The sequence below is a fragment of the Strix uralensis genome, chromosome 6, assembly GCF_047716275.1.
Source record: "Strix uralensis isolate ZFMK-TIS-50842 chromosome 6, bStrUra1, whole genome shotgun sequence".
NCBI classification, from domain to species: Eukaryota; Metazoa; Chordata; class Aves; order Strigiformes; family Strigidae; genus Strix; species Strix uralensis.
The window spans coordinates 16601083-16617766 of record NC_133977.1 but is presented as its reverse complement, the minus strand read 5'-3'; the positions used below and the strand labels follow the sequence as shown (position 1 = coordinate 16617766).

The window sequence follows — 16684 nt, the reverse complement described above, 5'->3', positions numbered from 1 at the left end:
ATCTCAAGGGATCCGCTGTGGGGGGAGGCACCCAGGCCCCAGAGGCAAGGGGAAAGCGGCCAGTGCTGGTGCTGGTTTAGTGTCCAGAGCTTAAACCAGCAGGGAAAACCACAAGCGCTCCCTTCAACAGCCCTTTCCTTCCCTGCAGATTCACCCTGCTCCAACTTGCTGGGAATGCTTTCTGGCCTCATTCCTGACTCGCAGATCTCAGCCTCTTCCATCAGAGGCTATGACTGGTCTCCCAGCATGGCCCGCCTGGTGAGCAGCCGCTCAGGCTGGTTTCCCCGCATCCCCCAAGCCCAGCCTGGGGAGGAGTGGCTGCAGGTGGACCTTGGCATCCCGAAGAATATCAGAGGCGTCATTATCCAGGGGGCTCGCGGAGGGGACAGCATGACCACCACTGAGTCCCGCTCCTTTGTGAAGAAGTTTAAGGTGGCCTATAGCATGAATGGAAAGGACTGGGACTTCATCCAGGACCCCAAAACAATGCAAGCCAAGGTAGGCACTGCCTGGAGCAGCTGCAAAACAAGATATGTTTCTGGCTATCTTCAGTCTGCCTGATGGGGTCTTGGGAAATTAGCTGTCTCGCCCCACAGAGACCGTGGGAGTTTGGGTTGTCACCATGAAATCCCACGTTGGGTCCCCTGGTGCTGCTCCTAAGCTTGTACTAGAGGCTGTAGGTTCCACCTTGCCCCAGGAATGGCAGTTTTCCTCCATTTCTTATTGTGGACCAGGGCTGGGGATGTGGACATTCTGGTCCTCCCAGCTCCTGCAGGTCAGGGCCCACAAGATGGTGTGTTCAATTATGTTTGACACAGGCTAATTACGTATTTTAAGGGGAAAGGTGCTGTTGTGGCTTGCACCTCTGGAAGAGGAAGATGAATCACAACTTCTCTTTGGGAAATTTGCTATATATGAAGTCCGTTTTGCAACGTTGGTGTGACCCTGAAATTCCCCATGTTTTTCCTGGATTGTTGGAGTTCCCCATAATCTTTCTGCTTAGCACTATGGGAGTGGCAGAGGGCTTGAGGAATAAACGAATTATCAGCTACTGCCTGTGCTGTTTTTATGCAAACTCATCTGCTTCTGAAAATTTGAATAAGTTTTATTTTTTCCTGATCCTACAAATGAGTCTTAGAAGGCCTAATGCTATCAATAGCCCTCTGTTTATTCTCCACAGACTTGAGTTCGTGCATGTAAGCTGAAAAGCAGCAGTTCTTGGACTGTGAGGAAAACTGAGAGTTTACACTATCCTAGAACATGCAGTAGCTTCTTTATTTGCCAAAGGACAAGTCTGATCTTATTTATATGTGAAGTTAGTGGATATTCCCCAGGCTTCCCCTGCATGGCTTGGATCAGAATCTGACCCCTGGATATAAAGCAGAGGCCAAGAGAGATTGTGCAAGTTTCTTAGAAACAGCCTGTCTGGTCCTCTTGAAGCTGAGGAGGAACAGCCCCATTTCTGCTCAGCTGGACGTTATGGCCCAGAGTCAGACAGCTAAACTATTTCAAACTATGACAGTGGCCTGCCAGACCCAAATTATCAAGTCTGGTGGAGGGATGCACACATCACTTGCCTTTTCTCTCTCTCTCTCTAGCTTTTTGAAGGCAACATCCACTACGATATCCCTGAAGTCCGGAGGTTTGACCCTGTTCCTGCCCAGTACGTCCGAGTGCACCCGGAGAGGTGGTCCCCAGCAGGAATAGGAATGCGCCTGGAGGTGCTGGGCTGTGACTGGACAGGTAGGAGCCCCTGCGCCTCTGCCCACTAGCTCCCTCAGGGCCACAGCAGGCACTAAACCAGCAAGGTGCAAGTGTAAGGTTTTATTTCTCCTCCTGATGTCCCACCTCAAGGCCATGCCATGTCAGGGAGGCTGCAGCCATGAAGGCAGGACCTGCAGTGTGGCCTGGCCCCATCTTTTTACTTAGACCTTAAAAAGAACTGTCCTTGATGCACAATGTAGCAGCAATGTTTGGACCCCAATACAAGCTTTCACACAGAGCCCCATGCAGGATGTTGTGCAGACTTTCCCAGTCTGAATGTTAGATAACATTTAGGCTTTTTAATCCAAATCAACAAGATAAAAAGTAGGAAGAGAAGCAGAAGAGGGGTGCAGTGACCAGTACAGGTATCTTGACCTGCCAGAATAAGGCTTTGCTGTAAAAACAACTGTCCCTCTCTCATTGAACCCCATGTGGAAATCCTTTTGCAGACAAGGTTGGGGATTTAACTCTACAAAGTCTCTACAACATTCCTAAGACCAGAGAAGTTTGTTCACTTTTTTTGCCCACCTGTTTTTCACAAGTGGTATGCCTTGCAGCCACCATTGTTTTTAATACAGAGGTGAAAACTGTCTAACATGCTCACTGGGATCAGTAGAGGTTGTGCCTCTGACCCTCTGAGGCTCAAGGTGATTGAGTGCTACATAGTTTCATCCCCAAAAGCCAGAAATGCACCCAACAGCTCATTGGGTCTGATGCTAGCTTTTCAGTGCCGGAGGCTAGTTGTCCCTTTTTTTAATGTATTTTATTTTTTAATAATCTGCTTCAATCTGAATCTGGTGTCCAGATGTCCGTGATAAAGAGGTATGATTTCCATTTTATAAACACATCTGTAGAAGGCGTTTTCTTGTAAGAATTCCCATTCTAAGAAGCTTAAAAGACACAGAGCTTTTTTCCACCCTTTTGTGGAGTCTTTGCTGTGATGTGCTGTGAGATGCATTACAAACACTTAACAGCAAATCACACAACTGACGTACACACAATTAATAATGATCATTTGTCACCTTTGAAGTCAATGGCAAATCTCCTCTTGGACTGGGAATCCGTTGTAAATGATCTAAACTTTAAATCAAGATTAGATCTTAATTTAAATCTTACAAGATCTTTGGGGTGTTGCAGGAGAAGCAGACACCGTGTCTTTCACGCAAGCAGTGGGAGCTGAGGCTCCATGCAGAAGTCAGGCAGCTCCCACATCGCTGCTTCCTGCAGCTCCTGGGAGTCTCCAGCTGCCAGATCTCTGCAGCCCATTGCTGGCTGGTGCATCACAGCGCTGCGTCACTGCTGCAAAGGGAGGCAGTCACACAAGACGCCCAACCATGTACCTGACAGCCCCTCCATTGCACTCCTTCAAATTAGAGAATGAGGGGTTTGGCATCCTCAACTTCTTGCTATTTTTGGTCCAAATTTTCTTTTACAGCTATGTCCATGCTCGGTTTCAACATCAGCAGCAACAGCCCGTGTTTTTTCCAGGCAGGGTGCTCTATGGTCATTTCCCAGTGTGGCTGTCTAATCATTTACACATTGTAATGTTTAAAACTCAACTGCCAAGTCATAAATATTCGTAGCTTTATTGATCTACAGGCATTCAGCTTTGTAATCAGAGCAAGGCTTGTAATCTTGCAGATTCACCATGTTATAAAAAGCATTTGTATCCCTGATGCAACCTGGGGAGCAGAGATAGCCCATGGCATTATCTGCATGCTAAATCCAGTCTGGCCACATGCAGCAGTCCTTAACTATGCCAAGATACAGCTCTCCTTTGCTGGGAGGACCCAGGCACGTTACAGAACTGGCTGTGAAAACCCCGGCAATTGCACTTGCTTGGGAACAAGATTAAGAGGTGGATTAAAACAAGCTGATTGAAAATATTTTCAAGTGAGGGCCTAAGCCCATGTGTACCCTGTCCAGCTATTTCTATTTCTTATCAGCAACAGGTATCTTAATTACTGAGTCAAACTGGTAACTTAACAGCAACTGGGCTCACAAACTGGTTGGCTAGTAACTCAAAAATTGGGAAGCAGGCAGTCAGCAATTGGCTTCTTTCAAAGACCTGCCAAAATTTTTCCTCTGAAGAGTGGAGATTGATGAACGTTCACTTGCAGCTGGTCTTCTCTCCTTTGAAGTTCCAAACATCTGGTTTCAATTGCTCAGTGACTTTGCATTTTGATCGGCAGTTACCACCAGTTGCACAGACACTTGCTGGGCCAGGGAGAGAGAAAGCGAGCAAGCAAGACCTCTCTTTTTCACTTTCCATTTCACACATCACGTTATCCTCCCTGCTATTTTCATTATCTCTTGTAACCATCATGTTGCGGCTCTGCCATGGTAACTGATTTTTCAAGATATATTTCTGCGGCTTGTCCAGGGCAATGCAACACTGTTGATTTACATCCGCTCAGCATCTGTGTCCCGTATGGGACTTGGCTTTCAAGGTCCTTCGACATTGTCACATTTCAGCTATAAATCTCAATATACAAGAACAACAACCTAAAAAAATGTATCAGCTCTAAATAACTTGCAGCTTTTGATATGTTGCCTTCACCTGCTGCTTTTTTTTTCTTTTCTTTTTAATGATATATTTCTGTGCCTGGCTGCTTGCAATTTGCTTCTTGGTTGCGTTTGGACTTTTATGGGGTTGTAACAAATTTGAACTTACAAATTAAAAGACTTTGAGGTTGTTTGGTATTTTATCCTGAACAAAAGACAACCACTGGAAAAAAAAAGAAAAGGAAAAAAACCCTGAGAGTTTATGTGCAACATGTTTAATAACAGGAAAATAAAAGGGCAGAAAGGAGCCTATGGAAAATATTCAATGTATTTAGCCATTTCCTCCTGTTTCTGGCTTTATTAAATGATATCCTGAAGGGTGCCGACAAAGAAACACAATCACACATAACTGAGCAAAGCAACCTCTTTTTAAAAGTGGAAAGAGTCAAGCCTGCTGTACTCCAGTTAACGCACCCATAAAAGGAGAGACTGCTGGAACCTAATGTCGTTTACTGTTGCTCTTAATATCCTTCCCTTTCTTGCTTAAATTTCCCCTGACACCTGCTTGGAGGTTGTTTCACACGGGCCATGTTGGAGAGAGGGAAATTGGACAGAGACACTTTGAAAGGCTAGTCAGGAGCCTGGAGTGTGAAACCAGATGCTTTCTGCAGTGAGCCAGAGCACACCAGGGGATCCTCTGGGTCCGTTTGCGGTTACGTCATTTGTGGGTTGAGTGACTTGTTTTATAAATTGGCACAATTGGTGGGAATGTTGTGTGTGTTTTTTTAATGTGTTATGTGCCTTTATGAAAGAAAAAGACATTCTGTCTGTGATCTCTCTTATCTAGTAATGACAGCTAAGCAGATTGCCAACACAATTGTAGATTAAAAAATTAAGAGAAAAAGTAGCCTATATGCCTAGAGGAGAGCCTTGTCCAAGGGCAACTCTAAATCAAAGGAACTCCCATATGGAAACAGCCAGTTCACTTGAAGTTCAAACCATGCTGACACTTGTAGCACATGGAAATTTCATGGTATTCTTGTTCTATCTCTTCCTGCCATTATAGAACATGAGAAAAAGATTTTTTGCTTAGTTTCCTCCTACCTGGGCTTTTTGTACTGTCTATTGCAAATAGCATCTCTACTCCATTTTTTCAGATGTAAAGCCCACTGCAGAGACGCTGGTGCCCACTTTGAAGAGCGAAGAGACCACTACCCCGTACCCAACTGATGAAGAGGCAACCGAGTGTGGTGATAACTGTGGAGAAGAGGAGGGTATGTATCAGAGCAGCACATCTCTATCTCAATAAATGATTGGTTAAGAGCTAAGTAAATACTCTTATCTTCCCATTAGCTCCTATACATGGGGCTGATTCCTGGAAATCTTAGAGTAATATTGTTAGTGATAGGCCAAGATTTAAAAAAAAAAAAAAAAAAACCACCAAACAAAACCTCCCAAAATCTGATAAGTTATATCAAGAAAGGATGCAAGAGCAAGAGATAGCAGCTAATTCAGTCCCTAGGGTATGAGACTTGAAGAGCTGCTCTCCCAGCTTCCTTACATGACCTGAAGAAACTCATTTAGTGCCCTGTTTAGAGCCACCTCTGTTCCAGATCCCCTTGGCTGGGTGTCATGAATTCAGAAGGTGATTCAGGGGAGCAATTCAGACTGCCTCCTGTGCAGGGTTCCTTTTGCAGAGGTCATAACTGTGGAAGTAAATCACGACATGTAGAGAAGCCTGATGACCTGAACACCTGTCTGTTAAGGATCATCTTCCCTAATATCAGCTGCTTAAAATTTAGGAGGACAGTCTGGGCTCCTTGTGCAGCCAGTAGAGAGAGGGAAACACTAACTCCAGGCAGGAGTTTGTCCTCCCAGCCTTAGATTTGCTGTCAGATGTACAGGGAATGCTTTGGTATCTGTGGCGCTTGCTTGCCTCTTCTGACTGTAGAAGAGGCTGAATGTTAGTTTAGACTACATGCTGTGGTTGTTAAGAGACAGTGCTGGGGGAGGACTAATCATCTCTGCCTCAGATCCCTACCTGTAAAAGCAGATGCCATATTCTTCTGCTCCTTGCAAGGGGGGTGTGAGCATCTAAAGCTTGTGAAATGTCCAGATTAAGGGGAGAGGTCTTGACAGAGCTGTGCAGGGCACAATGTGCAGGAGATGCACACCCCTAGGCACGACAGCAGACCCTGGGCCTCAGCGCTGGGGCATTTGCACAAGGACTTCAATGAAAAATCTCATGAGGAAAAGCTATCCTTTGAGATAGCTCCTAGAACTTCTATCACGTCAGCTTCCAGTCCCAGAGAAAAAATTAATGGGTTTTAAAATAAATAAATTAAAAAAGGAACATTAATTGGCTTTTTCACACCTCCCATCAGGAATCTGCCGTAGTTCAGTTCTGGAAGTGCAAGTTGCAAGAGTAGCTCAAAGAGCTTGATTCTCATTGCTTTGCCTCAGTAATAAGCCTGTGCAACCCTGCTACCATTGAGGCACTTGGGAAACTGCCGAGAGGAAATTTAGGCCAGTAATAGTCTCTGCAACAACACTATTCCTGGGTGCAGTCCAGGGTGAGAGAGCGAGCAGAGTATGCTGTGGAACCAGCCTCCCTGTCAGCTTCCCTCAGATTTAGCAGCAATTTTAATTCTCATACTCCATAAACAATGACTGTGTTTCTCTGGACAATCAGATTTATGACAGCCAAACAGAAACAATGCTGCTCTGCAGGGTATGAGATCAGATTGGAATAAAAGGATCCATGATCTGCATTGTTTTATTTCGGAGAGGGAGCACGTAAAGAAAGCCCTCTGCCCCTCACAGCAAAGTTCCCCTGATTCCTATCGCTTGAGTCACTCACCTCTTTCTGACTATCACTCACTTTGTGGGCACTGTGATTTAAAACTTCCTCTTTGCTCAGGAAAAACCCGGCCTATAATTGGACTCTGACGTGCATGTCTGCTGAGTGCTTGGGATGGTCTCAGACCATTTCTGCAGCCTCCGTGTCTTATGGCTGCCTCCCAGACCAAAGGAGCCAGCAGCTGCCTCACTGCTACATGCAGCCCCTGGCATGTGCCCTCCTGCCCACAGACCTGTCTCTGCAGGAAGGCTCTCCAGAGCTTTTAAAGCTGTTGACACAGGAGAATTAGCTCTGCTCCTGTTTCACAGATGAAAAGTTAAATGACTCTTCCAAAGACCATGTGGTGAGTCCATAGCGGAGTTAGAAATAGAGGCTGGCTCCTTTCACTCAGAAACCAAAAGCTTGAGCTCATGGTGGCCCCACGTTTCCCCTGGTAGCATTTCCATGAGAAGGTAGGAAGCAGTGAGTGACAGCTCGCCACATTGACAGACAGCTCCCGTCTGGTGCAAGTGGCTAGATCTGTCACTCAGGAGCTGGGTTTCTGGAGCACTTGAGATTCTCCTTTTGGAGCCAGAGCAGGAACTGATGAGCACAGGGCACTCAGGAAGTGCTCTTCCCTGACATTTAAGAAGGCATTTAATATTTGTCCACTCTAGGGGATGAAGAGAAGGTGCTGATTAGAGTCTGGAAGCATTTGGTACTTGCTTTTATATTTGCTTAGTTTGGTGGATTAGCCTCAGGACGTGGTGTGAGCATTTTGATGATGCAGAACTTAAGGCTGATCCCTGGAGCTGACGAAATCTGAGATAAGTTAAAAGCATCAGTGTGAGTGAGATTTCATGCTTTGTTCAGTACTTATGGCTTGCCAGCTATTTTAGGTTTTGGGTTGTTTTTTAATAGCAACCCTTCATGGGTAGGTCACTTTTTAATCCAACTTTATTTTGCTTCTGTTTCTTTTTATAAGATTTTCACCTCCCTGTGAACTTCAACTGCAACTTTGATCTCCCTGAAGACCTATGTGGTTGGTCACATGACTTGGCAACAGGTTATACATGGTCTTTTCAGCCTACAAGCACCTGGATTGGCAACTCTGAACCAAGCCCTGAGACTGTGCCTGGTAAGATGGTTAATACCACACTGAATCAGGGAAGAGGGTGGGGATGGGTCTTTCTCCATGTGAGCAGTATGACTGATTATTGCACAGCTGTCGAGAGTTGTGAAGGCTGTGCAGAGCTGAACATTTTCTTTTGTGGAAGCTTTCAGATGCTTTGCTGTATGGTTCATGACTTATTTATAGGAGTGTGACCGCTGGCACTGAATTATACTAACTATCCTCTTGAGATAGTCTTCAATCAGACAGTAGGCTTTGAATCCCCTGTGACCATGAAGGTTAGCCCAGGCTTTGTTCCACATCCTGAGCCAAATGTCTTCTATAGGACCCAATGCTTTTTCCCCTGAATGCATTTCCTCTTTTGTTAGAGATGCATTTCTTCCTCCCATATGTTGCTCGGATTGTCTATAGCCTTCACCTATTCTGCACTATGGACTTTCATAGGCTGGATTTCAGCCTCCTCCAGGTGAAGGATGAGTTAAGCCCTAAGAATGCTGAAATATGCCAGCTTCTGGCTTTTGACTTTTGCTCTTTTTCTCTTGTGTGCTTTGGAAGCAAAAGATTTGCATGAGCATGGCAGAGCCTAATTTATGGAGGATCTCACTGAGATGTGCTGGCATGGGTTGGAAGGTAGCCTGCCTCTGGCAGTGCGGTTGATCAAGTTCTTCAGCTTCATATCTTGGAACTCACCCCAGGACTGGTGCCCTTTCCTTACCCTCATTGACTTTGTGGCACGGGTGGCATGAAGAACATTTGCCAGTTTCCTTATAACAGTAGACTGCGTCACCATAGCATCACTTCTCTTCACTATCAGTCATTGCTTATGAAACTCTAGGCTCCCCCAGGGAGAGCTGGCTGATCCTACCTGTCTTCAGCTCTGCCCTGATGCCCAGTGACTTCAGTGTCTGCATGCCATGCGCCCAGGGAGCCGTGCATGCTGTGGGCTCTTCCCTGCCCTCCCTCTGGGAAGGTTGAGTCTCAAGATGCAAACATTCAGGCGAACCTGTTAGCCACCTGGCAGAGGCGCTGGCCAGATTGGCAGTGCCGCCAGCCAGTTGGAAAGCCGTGCAGCCAACACCTGGTAGGCAGTGCTAAAGAGGAAAATATGTATTCCAGAAACATATGGGAAGAGGAGAATCTGCTACATCTCCACACACAAATCACCCCCACACAAATGCACACATCATTTCTCTTCAGCTCCTGAGGTGCTCGGCATTTTTCTAAGAGACACAGTAATGCTGTAAACGCAGCCTATATGGACATCTGACAAATTCTTTGGCGTGACATAGGGTCACAGTGCCTGCTATGGAGAAAAACATTTTCATATTTCAAGTGTTTATCTCTTCAGCATTTGAGTGCTTTAGAAGATTAATATCTGGAGCTCAGTGGAGCCTCAGGCAACAGGAGAGAACACTTACAGCCAGCCCCAGACTTAATAACCCTCCCCATCTCATTCACTGTAATAATGTTTAATTAATATAAGCCTCCTGCAAGTAGGATAAAAATTACTTATTTTTATAACTCAGACTCAATTTTTCATTTCATTTCCTCTCCCCCGAGTCTCCCTACAATTAGTTGTCCATAGTTTCTTAGAAGGCTCTGCTGTATGTGCGCATGTGTGTGTGCACAGCCTGGGAGAGGCTGGTGCTGCCTCAGATGGCTCAGCACGCAGTTTTTACCCTTCTTCTACCCTTTCTTCTCTTTCTAGTCAGTTATGAATTGCAAAACCTTATTGCTGCGGCCGGGGGATTGTTTTCCTGTTGTGTTCATTGATCTGGTTTTGTGCCAGTGTGGAGAGCTCTCCCTTTAGGATGTTGTGCTGAGCCAAGCATCGACAAAGGTGCAGGCAGGCACTCAGGCCCTGCCCACACGGGCTGTACAAGCAGAGGAAGACGAGGAGGTAGCAGCTCCCGGGGGCTGAAGTGTCTTGCCCACGGCAGTGGAGGAAGTCGGTAGCAGATGCCAGGCACAGGCTGAGGGATGGTTGTTGGCCCTGCCATGGGATCAGCCTCCTGGCTGGGTCAGGCAGGGATGGGCCCTCCCGGCGGCCATGGCGCTGCCATGCCCACGCAGTGCAGGGCTGCAGAGGGGCTGGCATGCAAAGGCATTGCAGCCATGCCTCGCTTTGGTCCTACTCTTAGAAATTAAGAAGACATGACACAAAAGGAAACAACTATTTGCTTTTTTCCTCCCTGCACAGCTTTTAAAAGCAACTCAAGAAACATGAAAAAGAGTCGATGCCGGCCCCTCATCAGGGACAGAATCGAAGCATTGTTTGGTTCACACTCCCCCATTCTTCCCCTGCCTTTCCCTCGTGCTCCCTCCAGCACTTTGTTTCTACTTAGAAAATTCATCCTCAGACTCCAGGGAGCGAGGAATGAAAAGCCCTTGTTCGGGGTGGTCTTTTCTTGTGAATTCCCCACCCTGGGGTGAGCAGTTGGGTGAAGGAGAGCAGCTGTGCTTGGTTTAGGGGCAGGGCAAAAGCTAATGGGAACTCAAAGCTGCTGGAGCCCAATTTACTCTGATTTAAAGGTACTGGTCTGGGTTAGAGTCTGTGGCTGCTCCACAGTAGCAAGGAAATATGCTGTGCCTTTAAGAGCCATGTGAGATGTGTTTCTATTTCTTCTGAAAATGGCAAAACAAAAATTAAAATAGAAGGGAAAAAAATAATAATGAAAGGAGGAGCCCTGGCTCAGTCTGCATGAGAGAGAGAGGGAAGGAAATGACCATGGTGAAATATCCTCTGTGAGGCACTTGATTAGAAAAGTCTGCTGAGAGACAGGCCTGAATTCCTCAGATATCTCCCGATTTCATTCTATGCGCTGCATGCAATTCCTCCTCATCTTTGGCGCGGAGAACTTCTCGAGACTGACAAGACACCCACTGCTCTGATTCCACTATTTTTATTTCCAAGATACTCTTTCAGGCAGCTCTGCATTTCTTTTTTTAGCCCTGTGTTCCTTGGGCTCTTCGCACCATGGATTAGCTCCACGTCCTCTCCTGCAGGCTCCCGTTACGCGTCTGGGGACCCCGTTGGTGAAAGTGGACCCAAAGTGCCCAACTCAGCAGAAACCCAGCATGGTTCCAGCTGTTACCCTGCCCTTTGCAAGCCTAGAACGCTCCCTTTTTCATGCCCCGACAAGAGATTGCCAGGATTTTTCCCTCTATGGGTTTTCAGATGCTTCCCATCTGTAGAAAGATTCCCCTTAGCTGTACCTAGCAAGCTTTGAGGAGCAACAAGTTCAGGTTTCAATGAGGTTTCATCCCCTCTCCTGCTGCACACAATGGCAATGTGCCATTGGTGTCAAGATAGAGGTCTTAAGACGTGAAAATAAATCTAGGTTGGTAAGTTGGGCACCTCAGCTCTTCACCATCTTTGAATTTCACCGGGATCTTGATCCTGAAGGGTGTGAAGATCCTCAGTCTTATCCTTAGCTGGTAAATGCAGTTGCGTTGCTCTCAGTGATGCTACACTAATAAGACTGCACTGAAAAGCTGGAATTGGTGTGTTTTGCCCATTATTTTTCCCCTCTCCTTTTCTTGCAGTCATTAGGTAAATACCTTGTGGTCCTAGAAGAGCACTGTGGGGTCTGCACCTTTACTACACACTGCTTCTCATTTGGGTGAGCACAATGTCAGGGTCAGAGCCCTGGCAGCACTGTAAACCCTGTGTTGTTTGGATGTTGGCAGCTGTACATGCATGCAGAAAAGGATGCAATTTTAACCCTGCAGCTCTCCTGACCGCATAGCTCTTGGGCTGGGCTGCAAAAACCCACCGAGAGCTTCTGTTGTGGGCCATGGTCTGGCTGGCTTTGAGGGTCAGGAATGCTGCTCATTCGGGTTGCAGGCGCTGCAGGGAAAGGTTTATTTGTTTCAAAGCATTTCCAGCAGAGGAATGTTTGTAGTGCTCTGAAGTTTCATAAGAGCTTATTTTTTAAGGAAAACAAACGTTGAGCTGTTTTAAAGCTGATGGTGACCCTTTATCATTCCTGTGTTTTTCCCATGGGATCTTTAAAAGGGAAAGTTTCATATTTTTCCTGCAATCCATGAGAACTTCTGCCTGAAGGCCTTGATCCTACTCTGTCCAAACCAGCAGAAAGGTTTTCATGGTGTTAATAGAGCAGGGCTGGACTGAACTGGTTCTGCACTTAACTCTCTTGAGACTTACTCGCAGGGCTTGTGCCTTGGAGACATATTTTGACCTCTAGGGTCAATCCTGTCCCCTTTGAAGTAGGACGATTTTTGCACACGGGGTGGTGTGAACGTCAAACACTTCTGTGCAATGAGTGAGCAGCTGCACACTGTGGGAAGAACACGTACCTGGCTCTCTCTGCTCACTCCCCCCATGTGTGGTGCAGATTGCCTCTCAGCAAAGCTGTATGCGGCTCTCCTGACCGTTGTTTGCAGTGAGGATAGCAAACCCTAAAAAGTCATTTGTGCCTTGGCTGCCTGCAGCATGGTGGAGCTGGTACATCCTGGCACCCAGATCACAGGAGGTTTGCTGAGCATCGGCTGGGCTGTGCAAGTGCCCTGACTGCAGGCTAGGGCCAGGCTGTGGCTGATCTGTGGCTGTCCTCATGCCCATACTGAGAGAAGGGGCTTGGCCACAGTCTGTCGTTGCATTTCCAGCAAAGCTCCTGCTCTCCTGGGCTAGGCCAGAGGCAGAGGAGAAGAAACCATTCCTCTGGGTCTCACCCATTTCTTTGCTGCTTGGCTGTCTGAGTCCTTAGTCACTTTTTGGACCCAAACACCAGTGACACACACTGCCTATAAAACTGTGCTGGAATGCTCTCTGGAAATCAAGACAGTGTCTCTCAAACCCTAGTGCATGCATCACTCCATCACTTCGCAGCAGTGACTTAGCAGCCTGTGAGTCACAGAGCCCCATTCGGGAAAGCATCTGCACGCACGAGCGAGCCGCAGTGTGCAGCCTGTGTGGTGGAAGCACCGGCTCGGTTAATGCCTTTAATTGTGCATGCACGAACGTGGGGCGTGGGTGGGTGTGTGCACACCCTTTCATGTAGGGGCATGCAGGGTGCCTGCCAGGCTGGCGGTGGGTGCGACACAGTGGTAAGCAGCTCACTTAGCATAAATGTCAGGCTCTAATTGGCATTTGGTTTGTCAGGGACACTGTGCCCTCCCTGCGCTCCCAGGGAGGGGGCAGTAGGACTCACAATTGCACAGTGCTGTTGAGGATGTGAGGCTTAATTAAGAGAGAGGATGTAATGGCCTGTCCATTAGAAAGGCTCTGGAGAGCAGGCAGAGGGCTTGGTTCTGGGCAGGTATGGGGTTTTATGCCTTTTCACGGACTGATTTAGAGACTGAAATGGCAAGGACTTGGCAAGCTAATTAACACATAATCAAAATTGAGGGGATTTTCCAGCAGATGCAGTGATCTAGTTAATATAAATATTAGTTTTATGGAGGATTGATTTCCCTTCATAAATGAAAGACTGTCATTGAGGAGAGGCCTGTCACTGAAATTACAGCATCAGTCTTTTGAGGTGAATTTGCATGATTTGCCAAAAAATAATAAAAATATAATAACTATCCAATTTCAATCTGCATATTCATGCAGCTGCCATCCCCCTGCTACTGGAGCACCCTGCAGTTGTGAGGGGATTTGAGCTGATCCGCTCCCCGGGAAAGGCAAGGGCTGATGCAACCTCCACCTCACATGCCCTGGAAGAACAGCAGGATCAGGCCCCGCTGGGACATCCCCTTGGCTCTGACACAGCATGGTTGTGGCATTTGGGGCTGTGCAGGCAGTAGACGGGGGCTGGAGCAGAGGTGTCACCTATGGGATTTGGCAAACAACAGGTGACTGCTGGTGGGCTGTGGTGCTGCCACTAAAAAACACTGTGAACCAAGCTCTTCAGTGAAGAGTGCAGTGACCTTTGGAGGGACATAAGTGAAGGCAATTCAGCGTTGGTCCTCCGTAGGAGCAGCAGCTGTAACTCAACGATACCCAGTGAGGGGGAAATGTGGAGGGAATGTGAAATCTCAGTAATTGCTTGTGTACATCCTGCCCAACATGTTTTGCTGGAAAACCTCCAGATGTGCTGCTGAGACCGATGAGGGAAGATGCTTTTCCTGGGAGGGCGGGTGAGACATGCAGGACCCAGGCACAGGCAGGCTGACCTTGCAGAGGGGGCAGCTGCCATGGTTCGTGCTTGCAGCCTGACCCAAACCGCGAGGCTGCATCCTCTGCTGCCCCTAATGTCCTCTCAGATGGCTTGCTAGCAGGAGGGAACGGGTGTGCCAAGAGGAAACTGCGTTGGCCAGATGGTTTGTTTGCAGGGCCCGGCTGGTGATTTATCCGGGACTCACTGCCGTGCACATACAAGCGACTCTGCCATCGTCTGGCTGGGGATGGTTGCGTGTTCACACTCCAGTGGCTCCCCTACATCCAGATGATCCCATAAATCTTCCATGAGATTTATGCCGTAGCATCAGTTGCAAAAACAGCGGTAGGTTAAAATGCCTGAGCAGGTTTGTCCTGCCTTTTTTGAGCCGGTGCTTTGAACTACCAGTGCCAGTTAGGTGGGGGATGTAGCTGCTGTGTTAGCTGGAATAGAGGCTGCAAAGCAAAGTTCTGGGAAAGAGATTAAAATGCATTTCTGATCCTGGAAGAATTGATCAGCTCATTGTTGCAAGGCTCCCTTCAAGTGTTTTAGCAGGGGAAATCAGCCTTTCAGGTGCTTTCTGTGCCAAAGGCTTCCATTTACTGTATCAAACAGAGCTACTGCTGGAACCACCGGGCTCCCACATGCTGTTCCAACAATTAGCTCCACAGTGCCCTTTTTCAGTCAGTCTCAGCAAATTCACAGGGCTTTTCAGAAGGTCCAACTAGCCATTAGAGTGATCCAGCCATTTCATCTTCAGATGACACAGAAAGTTGTGTCTGCTCGCACTCAGCTCTCCACTCCAGAAACCAGGAGTGGGAGTGTATGGTACCCAAACCCACTGCTACTTGCAGGAGAGCAGATGGGTTTAGCACCTGAAGACTGTGCCTCCCCCAGTCCTTTGGTCCGGGATTGCTCTGTGGGTCCCAGCAAGTGCTGGGCAGGGAGCACAGGAGATGCAGGGCGTGGGAGGGCTCCTGTGGTTCTGGAAGAGCCTGTGTGGTTGAGGGGGACATTGGTTTTGGCTGCAGTTTAGGAGTTTCTTTGATTTAACAGCTTGATAGGAATGGGAACAAACAGGAGGTTGGTGTCATGCCTGGTGGGAGGGATGTGACTCAGAGGCACACAGGCTCTTTTGCTGAAGCAGTGGAAGCAGCAATGCTGGGTACCACCGGCTCCCAGTGAGGGATGCAGATCATGGCGGGTGTCCAGCTGCACAATTAACATAGTCCCCCGTGGTCAGCTGTGGGCTTTGGATGGATCCGAGGATGGCTTGCATCCCTGCACTCAATCAGGCTGCCTAGATACTGGCATCAAAGGTTGGTCCTGAACTTTGAGGATCTGGATTTGATCATTTGTGAGTCTGGCTGGTGCTTTTATTAAAGATTTGCCTGTGAGACCATTTCAGCTGTGAGATAATTGTATGATCACAGTCTGATTTGCTCTTCCACCTTGTTTGTTGTTGCTGCTTTTTTCTTGTTGTTGCTTTTTTCTTTGAAGAGGCTTGTAGTGAATTACAAAAAGAGGATTTTAATTCAGGAGACCTTGATGACTTATTATGCCTTATCGCTCCTTAGGCATGGAGTACAGCTTGTTCTTTTTTTTTTTCTTCCTCCACTTGTTTATCTCCCACATCTCCTCCTCCACCACTACCACTCTGAGGTAAATCATAAGAACGCTCCTCCATTAGAGAACGGCATGGTACTTTTTCAAGTGATTCACTCAAGCAGGAGTGGGCAAACATGCTTTCATCTTTTTTTATGCTACTGTTTGTTAGCATAAAGTGCAAAGTGGCCCAAGTACATTTCATAGGTGCTAGAAAATATTGCTGGAAAATGTTGCTCTTTCTTTGTGTGACTGGTCAGGGACAGATTTGTCCTTCACGCAGCAAAATCAGTGAAAGTTCATATGGAGTGGATACGCTTTTGAAATATTTTGATCATACATCCCAGGAGTAGAGTGATGGCAAATCTCTCTGCTGTCTTGCCCTAAATTTATTTTAGAAAGCTGCGTAGCTCATGGTGGTTGGTTTCAGGCCAGCTCTCTGGCAGTAACAAACTTGAAGCAGGGCCAGTGGCTGTGCAACCACTGATACATCTCCCTTGGGCTGGGTTGTCACTGGATTGCTGAGCGGCAGCAAGGTCAGCTGCTGTTTTCTGTGTGGGACCTGTCTTTCAGTGCTTGGGAACTGGGTTCTAAGTTCAGGTCTCTCTGGTTTAAGTTTTGGAGGTGTTTTGGGTGTACTTTGCAAGCATTCTAAGGGCAGACGCTGGTCTTCTGCCATTGCTGTGGGCACCAAAGTCACAGAGGGAACAGGGC

General features: G+C 47.3%; 1 protein-coding gene across 6 annotated transcripts in view; it reads left to right on the top strand.

Annotated features, from left to right (window-relative positions):
* The window catches only part of NRP2 (neuropilin 2), a 90076-nt gene that overhangs the window by 46691 nt on the left and 26701 nt on the right, over nucleotides 1-16684 (top strand). For all 6 annotated transcript variants that reach the window (XM_074872988.1, XM_074872986.1, XM_074872987.1 and 3 more), the window contains exons 9-12: nucleotides 149-498; nucleotides 1599-1743; nucleotides 5427-5543; nucleotides 8094-8246. In XM_074872988.1, coding sequence (XP_074729089.1) covers nucleotides 149-498; nucleotides 1599-1743; nucleotides 5427-5543; nucleotides 8094-8246 — 765 coding nt within the window. The remainder of the gene's footprint in view (nucleotides 1-148; nucleotides 499-1598; nucleotides 1744-5426; nucleotides 5544-8093; nucleotides 8247-16684) is intronic.